This window comes from Nicotiana tomentosiformis, chromosome 1 (assembly GCF_000390325.3).
Source record: "Nicotiana tomentosiformis chromosome 1, ASM39032v3, whole genome shotgun sequence".
Lineage (NCBI taxonomy): Eukaryota > Viridiplantae > Streptophyta > Magnoliopsida > Solanales > Solanaceae > Nicotiana > Nicotiana tomentosiformis.
Window position 1 is genome coordinate 132,456,127 of NC_090812.1, and position 19,819 is coordinate 132,475,945.

Here is a 19,819-nt window from a genome sequence, read left to right on the forward strand (position 1 = left end):
TACATAGGGGAAAATCAATGGAGAATTTACCTGAGCTCGAGGAGGTCAACCGTTGAAACCTTTGGACCAGCGGTCAAAACCTAATATCCAGAGGTCACTGCGTTTGACCTCTGGACATCAAATAATGATGATGAAGTTGAAGATTATGGCCATGCATGCTTCGATTCGACGGAACAGAGGAAGGACATATGAAATCTTAGGTTTCACCTATAAGTTTAGGGCTTCTGGGTTGGAGATTCAAATTAGGGTAACGAAGGGGGAAAGTTCAGGTGGGATTCGCGGTTAAGCAAGGATAGAAAAGATTATTTGAGGTCGGATTTGTGACCTTGCACAAATTTATGCATTGTTTTAAGAATAATATGGCTGACGAGGATGAAAGAAAAGAGAGAGAATTGGGAAATGAGGGCGGCCATAGGGGGAAAGTGATTACGGTTTAGGGGGTCGTATATCGGTTATAAATGGGAGACGGGATATGGGCTGTTGGATCATTTGATCAACGGCCCCGATAATTCAAGGCATAAGGATTTAATGAAACATTTTTATTATAAAAAGAGACGGTCGTTGGATCCCTATAATCCAATGGCGGAGATGAGGTTTCAGCAAAATTAAATAAAGGAGGAAAATGGAGATTAAACATGGAGCGTTGATGAGTTAAATCAACGGTCCAGATCTATTTGTGTTTTCTCCGTGAGTGAGGAAGACGGGTGACGTGGTACCTTTTGATTGGGCTTGTATTTTAGGCTTAATCAACTGAAACAAAATTTAATTCATAGCCACATCGAGTTTAGTTAATTAATTATAATTTTAGCCTTTTGATCTTTTAACCCATTTAAAGATTAACTTAATTAAACTTAATTAATTCTAATTAAATATAATAAAATATAATCATCAAATATATTATAAATTACCATGACTAATTATTTAAACACTTCATTTATTAAATTCTGAAACTAATTTCGGATTAATTAAAATAATAAAGCGATATAGTTAAAAATCAAAGGTTAATTTATTAATTTAATTGTAAAACTCGATTATTAAAATAGAAAGGTCATTTTAATAATTCCAAAATAGTATGAGTAATATAATACATAAATATTTAATACAAATTATTAATTCAATAATTGTTAATTATTATTTCCTATTATATTTTAATAAAAATATTATTATTTCCTATTATATTTTAATAAAAATAGGTATTATTGGTTAAAAATATTTTACCACATTTACTGCAAATTGTTAAGCATAAATAATTTAATTTTAAAAGGGAGGGTAAATATTGGTCGTCAATAGCTGTCCCTCTTTGACCGGAGACGATGAAAGAGTTTGCGGGCAAAGAAATTGATTCAAGACCAATTTTGTCCCTACTCTAGGCATGTATTGCATGAATGGTATATGGATTTGGAAAAGATAGTTGTGAGATTAGAGGCCGAATTCTAGTTTTGAATCGCCTACATAGCTCGAGATTAACGAAGACCAGACCTCATGTAGTTATGGAATGACAATTTGGAGAGGGGGTGCTTGCATGAGTTGCCCCAGTATCGTGTTATAACTATACTATAAGACGGGAAGATCTTAGAACCAAGAGTGACTCCACAGATCGTAGCTTGATTATGAGACTTGAAGGACTTGACGATTTTGGAGTTCTACTGATCATACTAAGTTGGAGTTTGGATCCTTGGCTCGCTTATGAGTTTCTCATAGCGGTGTAACTTGGTTTGTTGCTTAGAAGAAGTTCCACGTCGCAGTGTTTGAACCTGCAAAAGAAGATACACACATACCCATATATCAAAATATAAATGGTAATATATGATGTAAATAATGCAGGAATGATGATTCATGGCTGCCGGCAAACCGTTATTTGTGATCTCAGGGCGACGGGATGTTTAAATCTGAAGTCTCCCAGCTCTAGATCATTATTTGGGATGCCGAGGATAGGCCTTTGAATTTGATGTGATTGTTAGTCAGGCTGTGTACCATTCCGCAGCTGTTGGACCATTTAAATCTCCACGCGATGAGAGTACCTTCACGCGATGGGAGCAGTTGAATTTAAATGTAAAATCTCCTCACGATGGGAGTATCTCCACGCGATGGGAGTAGATGACTTTGAGTGTAAAATTGCATGTAAGCTGCATAAATAAAACGTCAAAATATTCAAGATAAAGCAGAGAAATAAATGAGCATGCCCAAGAGATACTCTCGACTGCAGAACTAATTTGTGGTCGTCGATTGGCGGAAAATATGGTGGATTTGGACGGTCCATCCTTCGATTGGTGGGGTCGACGATGAAGTTTGCAACTATCTACTTGGAATCTCTAATATGGCATAGTGACAGTGTGATCTGTGCGAAATGCCCTAGGTGGCGAAGCGAACAATTTGCTATATATAGGGCTCCAATTGGCGAAGCGAATAGTTTGCTATATACTGGGCTTCGATTGGCGAAGCCGGAGGTGCGATATGTACAAGGCGCTCCGATTGGTTGAGCAAACATATTGATATATGCAAGGTACTTCGAATGCATCTAAGACTTGGTTCCGAAATACCTGCAAAGAATATGAAGTTAGTCCTTAACTATATGAGAAAATGAATTGACTATTAAGGGAGAGATATGTGTTCATAAGATGGTAGTGGGTCTGTCATTGTTCCTAGTGCGCTCTGGTATCCTGTCAATCTTGCGCTCAAAGAAAATTATTTATAGGGGGTGTTGATTTGTGTTGATCATAGACTTGGACTTGCCCCAGATCTGGTGGGTTATGCCACGAAGTTCGGTAGGAGGAAAGGTAGAATTTTTTGAAAACATTTTGAAAATCGTTTATCTTTAATGGCGAATGCCATTGTTTCGGATTATGACATGTTTAGAAATTCCTTCCGACGCGAGTATCATTTCTGGATGATTTTGTCCCGTTGATGACAATTTTTGGAGATGCCCCTGATGACATAGCTTCTTGCCATCGCGATCACGTCCTGATCTAAACAAATGTATTATAAATGATTTCCTAAGGTTATGACCAAACCTTTTTAGGTTGCCTACGTATTTGAACAGAATTAGGTCTGAACGTAGTTCGAGGATGATAAAATGATAAATGAATTATGATGGAATGACCGAGCCTGACTCAGGCAGCCTACGTATCCAAATAGAATCGAGTTAAAATGTAGTTCGATTACACTAGATGCAAAATGGTAAGAAAATGAAATGAAGTGGCCGAGTCTGACTCAGACTGCCTATGTATCCAAATGGAATTAGGCCAAAATGTAGTTCAATTACAATAGATGACTGAGTCCAATATGGATTCCCTACGTATTCCCGCCAAAGGAAATCAAGTTGTGGCATAGTTATAAATACATACAAAATGACATTTGGATTTTCTATTACAAAAGGGGGAGGGAGACCGAACCCTATGTGGGTTGCCTACGTATCCCACTGCGAGAAGTCAGGTGAGGCGTAGTTCTGTTACAATAAAACTAATTATATTATCTTTAGATGTAATATCTCTTGACTGCATCTTGATGGGCTTCGTGCTGACTTTGCCATCCATTCCTGTTAGGGTCAATTCTCCTCCTGACAATACTCGATAAACCACATAAAGACCTGTCCAGTTTGGCACGAATTTTCTTTTGTCCTCTTCTTGATGAGGGAATATCTTTTTCAAAACCAGCTGCCCCGGTGTGAACTGCCGAGATTTCACCTTTCTGTTGAATGCGTTGGTTATCCTATTTTGATACAGCTAACAATGACACAATGCGTCCATTCTCGTTTCATCGATGATCATGAGTTGTTTTTGCCTGAAACGTATCCATTCTGCATCATCTAACTTGGCTTCCTGGATGACTCTCAAAGATGGTATCTCAACCTCTGCAGGTATCACAGCTTCTGTGCCATATACCAACATGTATGGTGTTGCCCAAGTAGATGTCCTCATGGTAGTGTGGTAACCAAGTAGGGCAAATGATAGCTTCTCGTGGTCTGTAGGATATGGAATTATAGTGGACGATTCTGAACTTTTCGCAAATTTCCCTCATGAGGTCGCTGTTGAGATTGGCTGCATTGTTAGTCATAATTGACTCCAGGATCCTGATTCTGCAGACTATGTTGTTACGGACGAAATATGCCACCACCTTCTTTGTGACAGCCTTGTATGAGAGGCTTCATCCCATTTGGTGAAATAGTCAATGGCTACCAGAATGAAACAATATCTGTTTGATGCGGCAGGTTCTATAGGTCCAATCACATCCATGCCCCAAGCGGCAAACGACCAAGGAGAACCCATTACGTTCAACTCATTAGGTGGAACCAGGATGAAATCCCTGTGAATCTGGCACTGATGACACTTTTGCACGTAGCGATACTATCACTTTTCGTGGTCATCCAAAAGTATCCGATCTTAAAATCTTTTTGTCTAAAGTGAAACCGTTCATGTGAGGCCCGCACGTTCCTACATATATCTCTTCAAGTAATCTCGTTGCTTCAACAACATCTACACGGCTTAACAGACCTAAGTCTGGGGTCCTCCTATGCTGGACTTCCCTATTAAAAAAAGTGATTCGCTAGTCTTCTTAGTGCTCGCTTCTGACCATTGGTGGTATTCTCTGGGTATCCTCTTACTTTGAGGAACCTTTTGATGTCGTAGTACCAAGGCTTACCATATAGGTCTTCATCTACATGAAAACAGTATGCATGCTGATCTCGAACCTCTATCTAGATGGAGTCGATGTAATTCTTGTCTGGATGCTAGATCATAGATGACAAAGTTGGACGAGCGTCGGTGAACTCATTTTGGATTCTAGGAACATGCTTAAACTCGATCTTTGTGAACTTCTTACACAACTCTTTTACGCAATGCAAGTATGGAAGGATCTTGACATTTTTGGTGGTGCATTCACCCTGAACTTGGTGTACCAGGCTGCTTTGGACCACTATATATGAGGAAGATGGTAAGGCGAGCCGACAAGGCTGCTTTGGACCACTATATATCCAAAATAGAAGCCGACAAGGCCACACACTATCCAACTATACACGACTGTCTACAGACCTCTAATAGAGTGTACAACTTTATAAAGGACGGGATTGGCCCCCGTCATACCCATATATGTATACAAAAATATCGTACCAAAACCCAAAAGTAGCTCCGGATCAAATGGAGCACACCAACTCTCACTGTGCAAGGATCCTAAGAAGGGGGACCGTCATCCTGTCTACCTGCACCTACAGGCATGAAACGCAGGCCCCTAGGCAATATGGGCATCAGTACGAATAATGTACCAAGTATGTAAGGCATGAAAATCAGTATATAAAAGACATAAAAGAAACACGGAGTAATTGACTCAACCTGTATGTCTGAATAGCTCTGTGAATTATGAAACATTTATAATGTCATGCATATGCGTATAAATGTCATATCATGCATAGTTATATGCGTACTCAATATTATCAAGACTATGAGGGAATCCCATCATATCATCTCGGCCTTCGTGGGAGAAATTATCAACATATACCAACTAATCAGGTGGTGGTGCATATATAACACCATAACCTTTTCCCATACCCTATATGCATATAATATACGTGTATATAACGCCATCTGGTCATGGGTCAATGTACATATTTGAATGCAATGCATAATAAAGTAAGTCAATAAGATCTCTCGGAATGTTATAAGATCAATATGCCTTCGGATAAACTTTATCAACTTACGTATTTTTCTGAGACCCATGAACAAATGATATAATAATAGGACACGTGGGGAATCAAGAACATAGGCACCCCTAGTACTTCTATGAATAGAGGCATTTATGAAAGTTGTGTGTTTGCTCATTTCGTTTGTATCATATGCACCCCTTAATATACCTTTGTTGCTTGACTAGCGATATATCACGAGTTCCAGTACACTCTACGAATGATAATCTATATTGTATAAATGGATTGGATCACAATCGAATCAATAAACCAAGAATTGGATTCACTACGATATTTTATCGAACACTAGGGTGCATAAGCTTCATATCATCCTACAATGGCAATTCAACACTACTAGCTCTTCTCCTCTACTCACAACACAACCACCATCACAAACAACTATACTTCATAATTTTCATCCATAGGATACCTTAATAAATCACTCAAAACCGTTCAACAACTACAACACTTCATCAACAAACAAACTATGATCCAAATGACCTCAAATACATGGAGAAGAGTATGATATCACCTTGAACGGAAAGGATAACAACACATATACATATTTATAACTATATTTCCATCCCTTCAACACAATCAAATCCTCCTCAAATACACTACAAGAACCTTTATTTCTACATTAATAAGAATTTAAAGTAAATTTCTCCAAGTTGAAGATGAACTTATCTAGAAGGATTGTTGAATTCTTACCCTTAATTATTTGAAGAAAAGGGATAGGATGAGTTGGATATAATCCTTCCCAACACCTTTACAAACAAAACCTCCAAACCAAGTGGAAAATTACAAAATAATTGCCTTAAAGAGAGCTGTCTGTATGTGCAATTGTAAAGAGCTTCTAATTGATTGAGATGGTGCTTAAAGGAATTGTATACTTATAGCATCTCCTAAAATGACTTCCTTCCCTTTTAAGACTTGATATATATCAATTTGTAATGGCAAAAGTGCCTTGGACGGTGGAAGAGGCAATGTTTGTCTCTACTTGGCAACATATCTTTTACAAGGAATACATATATACACATAAGCACCTCAACATTTCTCTACTAATTATAGGACCTACATTATGCTAATCATATGTATTATGCATATTTATATTCTAGCATATGTTATTTTAACATCATAACTAATCCTCATTTTACTATAGGGTATAACATCGACGTAATACTGCGGGGGATAACATCTGCGTAATACTGCGGGGTGTAACATCGACGTAATACAACGGGGTTTAATATCGACGTAATATTGCGGGGTGCAACATCGATGTAATACCGCAGGGTGTATCATATACCCTGCGGGCATGTCAACAACGAGATGTATACACAAGTCCTCATAATCTAGGCTCTCGCTCCCTCGAGCAACCTAGAGATTCTTCATCTGTTTTCTCAACACTTGCAGCTGTTCTGACACTGATTCCTCTTCCTTATATTTTGCTTCTTTTTTCATCTCAGCATATTGGTCGATCTCATAGGGCACTATGACCGTGACGGGTGCGATAAAGGTAGGCTCAGAGGTGGCATATACTGGTGGAATATAAAACTCATGTGTGGTGGTGTGTGCCGCGGGTATGTGCTGAATCTGGTTGTTGGCAAAAGTGACATTATCACGAGGAGGGCTGTGAACAATATTGGTGGTGGCTGATGGATTTATTCGTATTTGGACATAATTACATAGGGTGTGTGTATAGGGGGATTTGGTGGATTTGCGGGGGTTACTGGTTGTATAACTTGGGTTGTGGGATTTGTAGTGATAGCGGTTGGTGTACTGGTTGTTTGACGGGTTATTGAAGGAATATGATCAGGGATTGAATCCAAGGAATATAAGCAGGGTGGTTGCGAAAGCGTCGTCATGGCCAAGTGTGCCAGCTCCTGGATTTGCTGTACTTTTTCTCTCATTGACTCCATTTCCTGCGCCATTATGGCAACGTGTTTATCATTTCGGGTATCGTCCTTTTGCCCCGATTGCCTTGGCTTATAGGCTATTACTCAATCATTTTCGGCCGGGTCGTTGGTTGAAGACATCTTTCCCTTAGATCTCAGATTGTAAGGTGGCTCATCTAGTTTTACGTATCAACACAAACCAACCTCTATTTTTTAGGATAAAATAAAGCAATAAGGAGAGAAAATAAGGGAAAGTAGAATTTAGTTTCAAAGATTATACAAATATGAGCACATAGAGCAATTATTTCACATATTCAGATAAGCGCGTCTCCTAAGATACGAAGGACCTCTCTTTGCCAGAGGTAGGCCTATGTCGCGAATATTTGACGAACAATCAGATTTTGACACATTTCTCCGGAGCAAACTTTTGTTTTCATTGATAGGCTATTGATTATAATAAGATGGGAACGATGGTTACAACATTTTTTTCAAAGTTCACAAAAGATTACATGGGATCATAGGCTCGCTCTTAGGGAAATGAAAAGGGGGTACAAGATAAAGGGAAATCAACCAGCCACTTAATAATCATCCCCGAGATTTCTTTTTTAGGGTCCTCTTCAACTTCCTCCTCATCGTTGTTGTACTCTGGTTCCTCCTCGGGATCCTCCTACGACTCTGTTTCTAACTTAATCTGTATGTACTTAATCACCTGGTTGTCGTTTTCTAGCGGCGACAACATGTGGTCGACCGACCTGGCAACCACCTGTTGATGCATGGCAATGGTGACGAGATAGTGGGGCAAAATCTCGTGATATATCTACAGAGCTGATGCTGAATCCTCTAGTCCGGTCAATCCTTCGTTGCTAGGTCTGGCCAACTCGTCCTCCTCGTTGATCCACACAAAGTATTCAGGCAAGCACCAAGGATTTTGCCCCATTGGCATCATGATCAAGTCCTTCCATTCATTTTGGAGCCTCCTCACCCTCGGGATTGGAATTTTTCCGTCGTATAAAGCTTTCCTTGACTAGAGGGGCACGTCTTGAATCAGGCCAAATTGCCTTAGAACCCTTAGAGGTGCGTACGACTGAATTCCTTCCAGTCCCACTAACTCGATGAAGTACTTTCCCAAGCTTCTCAAAATTTCCCCGCTACTTAACCATGGAAGTTTCCAGTTCCCAAATTCCCCACTCAGATAGGTTAACATGTCTCACCACTCCTCTTGCCCATGCGGCGTAACCCAATATTTCATCCTTTCATTATGGGTTTTGATCATGTTATTGATGCCCACAAAATAGTCAATAATTTCCTACCTCTGAAAGAAATATTTTGTGGCACATATCTGGAGTAGTAAGTTATAGCCTTTGAAAAAATCATATCCTCTAGAGCATGGTGACAGTGCCCAAAATATCTCTGCTAATATCATGGGAACACATGAGACTTGCAGATTCCCTCGAAATGTTGCCAAGACCAGGGGCAGCAAGTTAATGTTGATTTGTCCCTTTCTTTAGGGGAAAAATAATAATCCCAACAATGCTAGAAAAAAGGTTAGGGGGTGGAGACTCTCCCATACTGTATGATCGCATTGGAATTCGTCAAGATGCCACTCATAACTTTCCTAGTGTCCGAATCTGTCGACAGCTGGTCCAAACTCACTCATCCAACTTTGATGTTTCTCAAATTTCTGTTGCTTGTCAGACCCAATGCACGAAGGAACATATGGCAGGCATGACAACTGGCAGTATTGGTTTCCGCCCGGCAAATGGTAACTTCGTGAAGTAAGTGATTTCTTCAAGTGTTGGTGCCAATTCACAATCGACAAACTTGAAGACCACCTTAGCTGGGTCCCAAAACTCTATCAGCAGCCAGTAAGAAATTTTTCGGCTCGAATCTTCATCGAGGAGGTTAGTGATCCCAGGTGTGTTCCGATATTATTCCCATGCTCCCGACAAATGTTTCTCCACTACTGCTTCAGCTTGTGTGGTGCACCCATGACCATGTTAATATCGGGGACGTTGCAGTTGATTTCCATCTAAAGAGGTGAAAAGGTTTGGTAAGGGTTTTGCTCCGGATATTTAGCGTCTTTTCTGGATTGGTTCGTCGTTCCACGAAAGGCACGTCGTTGGGTGCATGACCCATTGACATTGGGGTGATTTTCCTAATCGTGGGTCAATACCAAGGACCGATTCACCTAAGGTTTGTGTAGTATAACCTATGTTTTCTAGAGTAGAGTGTTTCCTATTTTTAGAGTTGGACTGAATAATTGCGAGATGTTATGTCAGTTATCCTGACTAAGTCATTCTCTGAAACTAGAGAATTTTGAAAGAGGGTTCAGAGGGGTGTAAAAGACAACCCTCACGTGTCATTTGTGTGTAATGTTGTACGGCCAAGACTTGATAGGAAAATGTGATGACAATGTATAAAGCAATAGCAGATAATTGTGACAGCAGTAACAATATTAAAAGTAGGCAAATAAGTACATGTTTGACATGTTATAGAAATGTAAACAAGTAAGACAAGTAAACACATATTGCAAAATTAAGCATAATTAAAGCAGAATATAAACAAACATCCCCAATTTCAGGTCTAGCTTAAGTTTTCTAAGGTGAGAACCTAAGTGTAAAATCCCCAGCAGAGCTGCCAAGTTGTTGCACCCTATTTTGCACAGGTCAAAACAAAATACAACTAGTGATTCTTCTGATATTGATAAAAGAGAGTCGCCGCCTAATATTTAAGGTATATTAGGGTACCAATGTGTTTGTAAGATTGTTATCCTAATGGTCCGCTAACCGGTGAGATTCAGGTAAAGGTTCTAGTTATTCTAAGGGGAAGGTATTAGGAATCCCTTAAAATCTACCTAAGGTAGCTCCTTAAACTTAGACTAGGTTTGGGGAAAGAAATGTCTATATTCTAGTTATTTAGTGGCTAAAGTTTCTAAGTAACATCTATAAAAAACGTCTAATTCTTGTTTGAAAGCTCATTGTTTTGGAAAAGGTTGTGTATTTCTTCTGAAAAAGAATGATATTTATTTGTGAGATTTTATAACTTAATGAATAAGATATTACTAAAATATACCTTAATTGAAAACGATTATACCTTATTTGTTGAAAGGCCTTATGTTTCAAGCTCATTTGTAAGAACGGTTGTGCGTGGTTGCTTTTATTATTTTTTGAAAGTAATGCTTGTGTTTTATGTGACCCGTTTGATAATTTTCCAAAGAGAATTGGTTTTCGTTTTTGAATCTGCCAAGAAGCTTGAAATTACTGAAGTTGTTAATGGAAAACACAGGTAAGCTATTTATTTATTGAAAGATTAGTTTAAACTATTAAGGCTCAAATGTATTAGAGTAACGAAAAGTAAGCAATCTTATAATCCCATTTGACCTTTTTACCTACAACCAAAACATCAAACAATATCCAATAGTAACGTTAGAGTCAAAACATATTAGAATAACTAACGACAAGATTTAACGTCTGAAGAAAAAATGAGAGGGAAGAAAGGGGCTGGACTCTTGATATTGGACCAGTGGTTAGTTAGACCCAACAGATTTCACACAAGCACCAGACTCCAACGAGCGGAAACGTAGTCCAGGTTGAAGCTTGGGCTTGAGTTTAAGGAACTTCACAAGCCTAGTTCAAACATGCACATGAAAAAATAAAGAAGATAATTAGTGAAAATCAATATCAAGTATAACAAAATAAAATCATAACAAAGTAATAATAAAGCTAGAGAGTACAGTGAATCTAATCTCATTTGTATTAATCCTATGAAGATTAATAAAAGTGAGTGACCAAAGGCTTAGAGTACAACTCTATTCATGGATAAAATTCCCTTTTAGACCCCTAGCACTTCAGAGTTCCCAAGGGTCTCATGGACCCCGAGCAGTGCTTGTGTCAGGGAGGGGAACCTCAACCACAAACCAAGTTTCATTCCCAAATACCCTTAGTCAATCACTTTCACTCTTCCTCAAAGGTTTATACACAAATAAAGTGTCATCTTAGTAACCAATATGCAGACAGTAAATACAAGAGGCTCCTGATAAGCTTTTGAGAGACTCAAGCACATAGCAATTTAACGACTTGACTCAAACAGTTACAGAGGACATTTCAATATTATTGGAGTACATGACATGATCATTTCACAACCAATCACAATATTTACCTTAGGACCCCCTTATAAGAACATTAAGCACAAAGATGAATCGTTATATGTAGATTAATAGGGTTCCAATAACATCAAAGAACTTAAGGTTGATCCTAGCATGCATCAGAACACCCAGGGGGATCATTACTATGATACACTTATAAACTAAGAGGGCTAGTGGCATATTATCAATAGATAAGTGTTGTTCTTTAACCAATTCATGTTCAGAGGCGCCTGATTAAATGATCTAAGCATTAGTAGGCGACAAAGAGAGACATATGCATTAGTTTCATTAATTCTACTAAGGGTTCAACATTTTAGGATTCTTAACTAGATTCATATTACTTCCACAGTCATTTTAGTAATCTTTAGAACAGTCCAAGGTAAGCATATATATGGTTGAGACCTTACTTCACTAAATACTTGTACTAACACCCCTTGTTCAGGCTTTCCAATGATAACAATAACGAGCAGAGATATCAATATAAGTAGAAAGGTCAGTTTTCGTCTAGTTCAAACCTAATAGAATGATATCTAGTTATAGTCTATCAGGTTTCCAAACAACTCCAAATTTATAAGTAAGTGTCTTATAGACAAGGATATCAACCCAATATGAGACAGTGGGTAGGGATGTTCATTCTTAGTGGGTGAGACAGGGTAAACAAATCTTAGCGGGTTTACTTAAAAATGTGAGTGATCTTTCTAACCAAGTTACACCAGTAAACTTCCCATTTCTAGATATTATGTTCAACATTATTCACTCAAGTTGCTAAGTTATCAAGGCAAACATGATTCAATCTATCAAGAGAAGTTTTCAGCAAAGAACATAGTAATTTAAACATGAAACTTTCTCAACTAAAGAGCATGTAAAGGTTCATGGGCATTACTGGACTAACAGAAGTATGATGAACAAAAGAACAAGCATAGAGGTAAATAAGTGTCACTCAACCAACATATAGTAAGGTTTCAGATGGCCATTACTACAGAGTTCATGGTCATAAAGCAAAAGAGACATGACAGATCTGGACACAACAAGTGAGTAGGTTGTGTTATCGCTATGCTAATAGGTCCTTCACATGAGTTCAAACTACAATGATAGACTTGCATAAATCCTTACATGTATATAACAAGCATAGTTTCAACAGCAAACTATTCAATTAAGATCATCAAAGCAAACAAGTCAAATGCAAGACATGAACTGTGATAAGAATCATTTTATTGAACCAAAAAAATATGGTATAACATCACAAATGTGAGGATCAGTACAACACAATGCAGCAGATGTGAAATTTTAACAAGACATTAGGAGAAGTTTAAGAGTATAGCTCGATTAAGTTAACTAAATATAGTAGTATAGCTATCATTTAACCGACAGAGATAGAGCACACATAACATTAACTTAAGGCTTAGTTCAACTAATAAAAGGTTTAACAAGATTTGTTTTGAAGAGTATCAACATCATGAAAACATTTTATCTAGCTAAGTTTTGGGAAATGAAACTTAGATTAGATAGCAACACAATTTATCAAGAAGTTATCAACTCAACAGTGAAGAAGGCATTCAACAAATAGAATGTAACAAATATAGTCATGTACAACTGATATATAGCATAGGCTAAAGGTGATTAACAGGAAAAATATCACAAAATTGCATAATTAAAAGATAGACAGGGTCAGTATACACGAACCTTCTATAGAGCAGCAAACCAAATAAGAGTTGATTGTTTGCCGTTTAGGAGTTCAAACCAAAAACGATCCACTCACAAAGATCGAACTCGAGCAGAAATAAAAAGTGGAAAAGATAAATTAAGTGGAAACTACTGGAACTTAATTCTTAGTCGAAAAACTTGAACCTTTTAATTCTTTCAATGTATTTGCCGGTGATGTTAAGTGTGTATTGGTGTATGTTAGGTAGAGACATTGAATGTCTTATTTGTAGTGGCATTTAAGCCACTTAGGATTTCGATTGAGTTTGAACAGATAGTGGAGAGTGACGATAGGGTGGATTATGATAGTAAGCAGGTAAAATCAGAGACCTAGAGAGGGGAAAAGTAGTGTAGAATTTACCTGAGTCGAGGAGGTCGACCGTTGAAGCCTTTGGACCAGTGGTCAAATCCTAATGTCCAGAGGTCACTGCGTTTGACCTTTGGACATTGAATAATGATGATGAAGCTGAAGATGATGGCTATGCATGCTTCGATTCGACGAAACAGAGGAGGGACATATGAAATCTTAGGTTTCACCTTTAGGTCTAGGGCTTTTGGGTTGGAGATTCAAATTAGGGTAACAAAAAGGGAAAGTTCAGGTGGGATTTGCTGTTAAGCAGGGACAGAAAAGATGATTTGAAGTTTGATTTTTGACCTTGCACAAATTTGTGCAAGGTTTTAGGACTGATGGGGCTAATGAGGATGTGAGAAAAGAGAGAGAGAATTGGGAAATGGGGGCGCCCGTTGGGGGAAAGTGATTAGGGTTTAGGTGGTCATCTCTGGGTTACAAATGGTTGACGGGATCTAGGCTGTTGGATCATTTGATAAACGGCCGTGATAATTCAAGGCATAAGGATTTAATGAAACATTTTTATTACAAAAAGAGACGGCCATTGGGTCCCTATAATCCAACGGAGGAGATGAGGTCTGAGCAAAATTAAAGAAAGTAGGAAATTGGAGATTAAACGGAGGAGATGAGTTCAACTATGCGGATCTATTTGTGTTTTCTCTGTGAGTGAGGAAGATGGGTGACGTGACACCTTTTGATTGGCTTAGAGTGGAAGGCATGAATCACCAGCTTGGATAGAGAGGGTTGGTTCCGAACCGGGTCAGGCTATATTAGGCTTGTGTTTTGGGCTAAATCAGCTGAAATGAAATTTAATTCATAGCCACATTGAGTTCAGTTAATTAATTGCAATTGTAGCCTTTTCAGATTTTAAGCCCTTTAAAGATTAACTTAATTAAACTTAGTTAATTCTAATTAAATGTGATACAATATAATCATCAAAAATATTTTAAATTACTGTGACTAATTATTTAAACACTTCATTTATTAAATTATGAAACTAATTTTGGATTAATTAAAATAATAAAACAATATAATTAAAAATCAAAGGTTAATTTATTAAATTAATTGTAAAATATAAAGGTTATTTTAATAATTCAAAAATAGTAGGAGTAATATAATTCATAAATATTTAATACCAAATTGTTAATTCAACATTGTTAATTATTATTTCCTATTATATTTTAATAATAATAGGTATTAATGGTTAGAAAATATTTTACCACATTTACTGCAAACTGTTAAGCATAAATGATTTAATTTTAAAAGGAAGGGTCAAAATTGGTCGTCAACAGTCACTATTTCATCGAGGTTAGTCTAAATACTTATTGAGTAAACGTTGTCTTTGTACTCATATTGTAATTTTGCATATTTTTGTGCAAATTCTAATGTTGGCCCTAGTGGTACTTATGAGAGAGCCTAGGGGATTATTTGGAGACTTTCTAATAAGTTGTTGCTCTTGGATTTGCAGCTTATGCAATCCACTTCTACCTTATTTACTATTTTCTTGTTCCAAACTGTAATTTTGTACTTGAGACTATGTTATACTCTATTTAGTAGCTCATGACTTCGTACTACCGGGTATTGGGAGATTGTTGTAGTATTCTTCACTTTTGGTTGATGTTGTGAGACTTATTATGCTTTATCTGTATCGCGACAGTAGTTTATACTGTATTTGACTTATTTTGGTTGATCTTGGATGTTAGCTTACCTAAAGGGTTGGGGTTAGGTTCCATCACAACTATTGGTGGGACTCTGGGTTATGACAAAGTTGGTATTAGAGCTCTAAGTTCATGGGTTCTACGGGTCCTGAGCATTTTAATAGAATCTGGATCGGTATGGAGACGTCTATACTTATCTTTGAGAGGCAATGTGACGTTTAGGAAACTTTTACTTCCTTTATTTCTCTATCATGCTACTTTGTTTTATCTTGAAGTTTGAACCTTTACTCTTCCATTCTCTCACAAATGGTGAAGACACGTGCGTCAGCAACAGTCAAGTAGGAGCCAGTACCCCAGGCCGAATTCGGGAGAGGCAGGTGTCAGAGCAGGGCTAGAGCTCAGGCTAGAGCATGTACGGTAGAACTCGTGAGGGGTGGAGTACACATAGCTACTCATGCTCGTTCTAGAGTAGTTTATGAGGAGCCTCTAGTGGAACAACCTGATCTGGAACCTAGTTTTGATTCTGAGTTACTTCAAGGCTTTGGCATAAGAAGGGATGATTCATGCGGTTCCAGGTATTTTTCAGGCTGGAGGGGGTTCCAGCTATTCCACTAGTTGGGGTAGTTCAGTCGATTGCTGCAGTTAGGCCTGAGGTTAGGGCTACTATGTCTTTTATGAGAAGAAAAGGATGGATCGGTTCTAGAAGTTAGAGCCTCCATGTTTTGCTAGTGACCTCACAGCTGATGCTCGAGATCTCTTGGATACGTACTTAGAGATTTGCACAATTTGGGTCTTATGGAATCCAATGGAGTTGATTTCACTATTTTTCGGTATGAGAGCTAGCAAAGAGATGGTGGCAGACTTATGAGTAAATCATGACAACATGGTCACTTCCTCTCACTTAGACTCGATTTTTGACTCTCTTTCTAAGAAGTTCATTCCACTCACTAGGAGAGACGAGTTGCATAACCAGTATGAGCACTTGCAATAGGATGATATAACAATTGTTGAGTATGAGATAAGGTTGATAGTGTTGTCTCACTATGCATATTTCCTGATTCCTTCCGAGAATAAGAAGGTACGGAGGTTTGTCGAGGGTCTCAATTATAGTATCAGGAATGGGATGGCACAAGAGGTTGAGACTAAGACCACCTTCCACTAGGCTGTGGAGATTGATAGGATTAGATTGTATCTGTTGGCTAGAGAGAGAGAGAGAGAGAGGCCAAGAGGCCTCGTGGTACTAGTGAATTTAGTGGTGCCTACTATAGAGTAAAGGGCCATTATCTTAAAGGCCATTTTAGTTAGCACTCCATACTTCTTGCGCTGCTCCAGTTAGCCATGGGTTTTAGAGTGCTCGTTCATGACAATCGTTATATGGCACACCTCCAACACATGGTTCTTATAGTGCATCTCTAGGACATGGTTGTTTCAACAATTATTCTGGGCGTTAGGTCAGAATCAGTCCTAGCTGCAAGCTAGTAGAGAAGTTGTTTTGAGTGTGGAAATTTGAGGCACATGAGAAGGGATTGTCCCAGGCTTCAAAGTGGTATATCTTAGTAAGGTACACCCCACATGCTATGCTTCCAGCCCCAGTTTCTACAACATACATGCCCAGCCAGCTTGAGATAGAGTTTATGCAGTTAAAGGTCTTCCTAGTGGTTGAGGCTAGACAGGTGAAGGTGAGGCTCATTGCTGTTCTTTTCCTAGCAGGCCAGAGTTGGTTGATTCTGATGCAGTCATTACAATTGTTATTTCAGCCTATCATAGGGATCTTTCAATATTGTTTTATCTGGGTTCTACTTATTTGTATGTGTCATCTCACTTTGTATCATTTTTTGGTATGTCCCGTGATTCTTTGTATATGTATGTTTATGTGTCCATACATTTTGGAGATTCTATAGCGGTTAATCGAGTATATCGGTCTTGTATAGTTACTATTAATGGATATGATATAATGGTTAATAGTTTGTTGTTGTACATGATGGATTCGAGGTGATTCTTGGCATGGATTGGTTATCTCTGTATCATGTTATCTTGGATTATCACGCCAAGACTGTAACTTTAGCTATGTCTGGGTTGCCTAGATTAGAGTGGAGAGAGTCACTTGGTCATTCTACAGGCAGGGTAATTTCAGTTTTGAAAGCTTCATGTATGGTTGAGAAGGGGTGCCTAGTGTATTTTGCTTTTATTCGGGATTCTCATGCGGAATTTCCTCCTATGATTCAGTATCGATTATGAGAGAGTTCCTAGAAGTTTTATTGATTTTGGTATTGACTTAGGTCTGGGACACAACCCATATCTATTCCACCATAATGCATGGCTCTAGCCGAGTTGAAGGAGTAGTTGTAAGATTTTCTTTAGAAAGGGGTTCACTAGACCGGGTGTTTCTCCTTGGGGTGCACTAGTGTTGTTTATGAAGAAGAAGGATAGTACTATGAGGATGTGCATTGATTATAGGTAGTTGAACAATGTTACTATCAAGAACAAGTATCTATTACCTCGTATTAATAATTTGTTTTACCAGCCTCAAGGTGCTAAGGTGTTCTCTAAGATTGGCTTGAGATCATGCTATCATCAAGTGGAGATTAGGGCAATAGATATCCCTATATAGCTTTTAGGAATCACTATGGTCATTATGAGTTCTTGGTAATGTTATTTGGTTTGACTAATGGTCCAGTGGCATTCATGGATTTGATGAACCGGGTGTTCAAGTCGTATTCAAACTCTTCTATGATAGTGTTCATTGATGAAATCTTAGTTTACTCTCGTAGTAAGAAGGAACATGAGCATCACTTGAGGATTGTGCTTCTGACCTTGAATGAGAATAAGCTTTATACTAAGTTTTTAAGTGCGAGTTTTGGTTGGACTCAATTGCTTTCCTGGGTCATGTAGTGTCTGGTGATTGTATTAAGGTTAATCCCAAGAAGATTGAGGCGGTTCAGAGTTGGCCTAATCCTACTATAGCTATGAAGATCAGGAGGTTTTTCGGTATGGTAGGGTACTATTATCGTTTTACAGATGGGAGTTCATCTATTACATCTATATTGATTTAGTTGATTCCCAAAGGTGTTCACATTAGATGGTCTAATGAGTGTGAGGAGATCTATCAGAAGTTCAAGACTCCTTTGACTACAACCCTAGTGTTGGTGTTGCCCACAGGCTTAGAGACATACACGAAGTTTTGTCATGCTTCACATATTGATCTTGGTACGGTATTGATGCAGGATGGTTGGGTTATTGCTTACGCATCACTACAGTTGATGCCCTATCACTACAAAAAAAAATGGATTTAGCTACGAAGTTCGTCATGAATCCATCGCTAAAATGCTCGTCTTTAACACAATTTTCTAATAATTTATCGCTAATTCATCCCTAAATAAGATTAGCAGTGGATTTTGAAGTTTAGCTACATAATATTTTCATTGCTAATTCCAATGTTTTAGTAGCGTATTAGAATTATCCAGTTCATAATTTGAGTAGGCAGCTATAGAGCATGCGCTCAAGATTTGGAGGCATTACTTGTACAATGTGTCATGTGAGGTTTAGACTGATCATTGGAGTCTTCACCAGTTGTTCAAGCAGAATGATCTAAATTTGAGGCAACAAAGGTGGCTTGAGTTGTTTTAGGATTATGATATCACTATCTTGTATTATTCAGATAAGGTGGACGTGGTAATGGATGCCTTAGTAGAAAGCGGAGAGTATGGGTAGTTTGGCAGTTATTCCACCTGAGGAGAGGCCTTTGGATATGGATGTTCAGGCCTTAGACAATAGACTTGTGAGGTTGGATATTCCTGAGCCTAGTAGAGTTCTTGCTTATATTGTTGTGCAGTCGTCCTTGTTTGAATGTTTTAAGGCTCACCAATATGATGATCCCCATTTGTTGGTGCTTAAGAACACAGTTCATCGAGGTGGTGATAAGAAAAGTATTATTGGAAAAGATGATGTTATACAAATTGAGGGTCGACTTTGTGTTCCTAATGTTGATGGTTTGAGTAAGTTGATACTTCAAGAGGCTCACTGTTCATGGTATTCTATTCATCCAGGTGCTACGAAAATTTCTCATGATTTGAAGCAGCACTACTGGTGGCAAAGGATGAAGAAGGACATTGTTGGTCATGTATTCGTGATGTTTGAATTGGCAATAAGTTAAGTATGAACACCAAAAGGTGGTTTGATCCAGACGAAGGTTATACAAGAGTGGAAGTGGTAGCGTATCACTATGGACTTTGTGATAGGCTTATCTCGTACCTTGAGGAAGTTTGATGCTATTTGGGCTAATGTGGATAGGTTGACCAAGTCCGTGTACTTTATACCGGTATTGACTACTTATACTTCAGAGAAGTTAGCCCATATTTACACCCGGTAGGTGGTTTGTTTGCATGGAGTGCCTATTTCTAT

At 38.3% G+C, this 19,819-nt stretch overlaps 2 protein-coding genes across 2 annotated transcripts; one reads left to right on the top strand and one right to left on the bottom strand.

Moving 5' to 3' along the window:
* Positions 1-3,428: 3,428 nt before the first annotated feature.
* On the bottom strand, positions 3,429-3,917 carry LOC138909879 (uncharacterized). The gene is made up of 2 exons (XM_070201099.1): positions 3,781-3,917; positions 3,429-3,687 (listed from the first exon to the last, which is right to left on the bottom strand). Exons 1-2 carry the CDS (start codon positions 3,915-3,917, stop codon positions 3,429-3,431), a joined length of 396 nt encoding a protein of 131 aa, XP_070057200.1.
* Positions 3,918-19,121: 15,204 nt separating this feature from the next.
* LOC138909887 (uncharacterized) lies at positions 19,122-19,571 on the top strand. Its single transcript, XM_070201105.1, has one exon. The coding sequence runs from the start codon at positions 19,122-19,124 to the stop codon at positions 19,569-19,571; it is 450 nt and encodes a 149-aa protein (XP_070057206.1).
* The last annotated feature ends 248 nt before the right edge of the window (positions 19,572-19,819 follow it).

Excerpts from the sequence above, each read along its gene's own strand:
- LOC138909879 (XM_070201099.1), bottom strand. The coding sequence starts at position 3,917 with ATGAGGACATCTACTTGGGCAACACCATACATGTTGGTATATGGCACA. Across the intron at positions 3,688-3,780 it reads GCAGAATGGATACGTTTCAG|AAAGGTGAAATCTCGGCAGT; the intron begins GCAAAAACAACT and ends CGCATTCAACAG.
- LOC138909887 (XM_070201105.1), top strand. The coding sequence starts at position 19,122 with ATGGGTAGTTTGGCAGTTATTCCACCTGAGGAGAGGCCTTTGGATATG.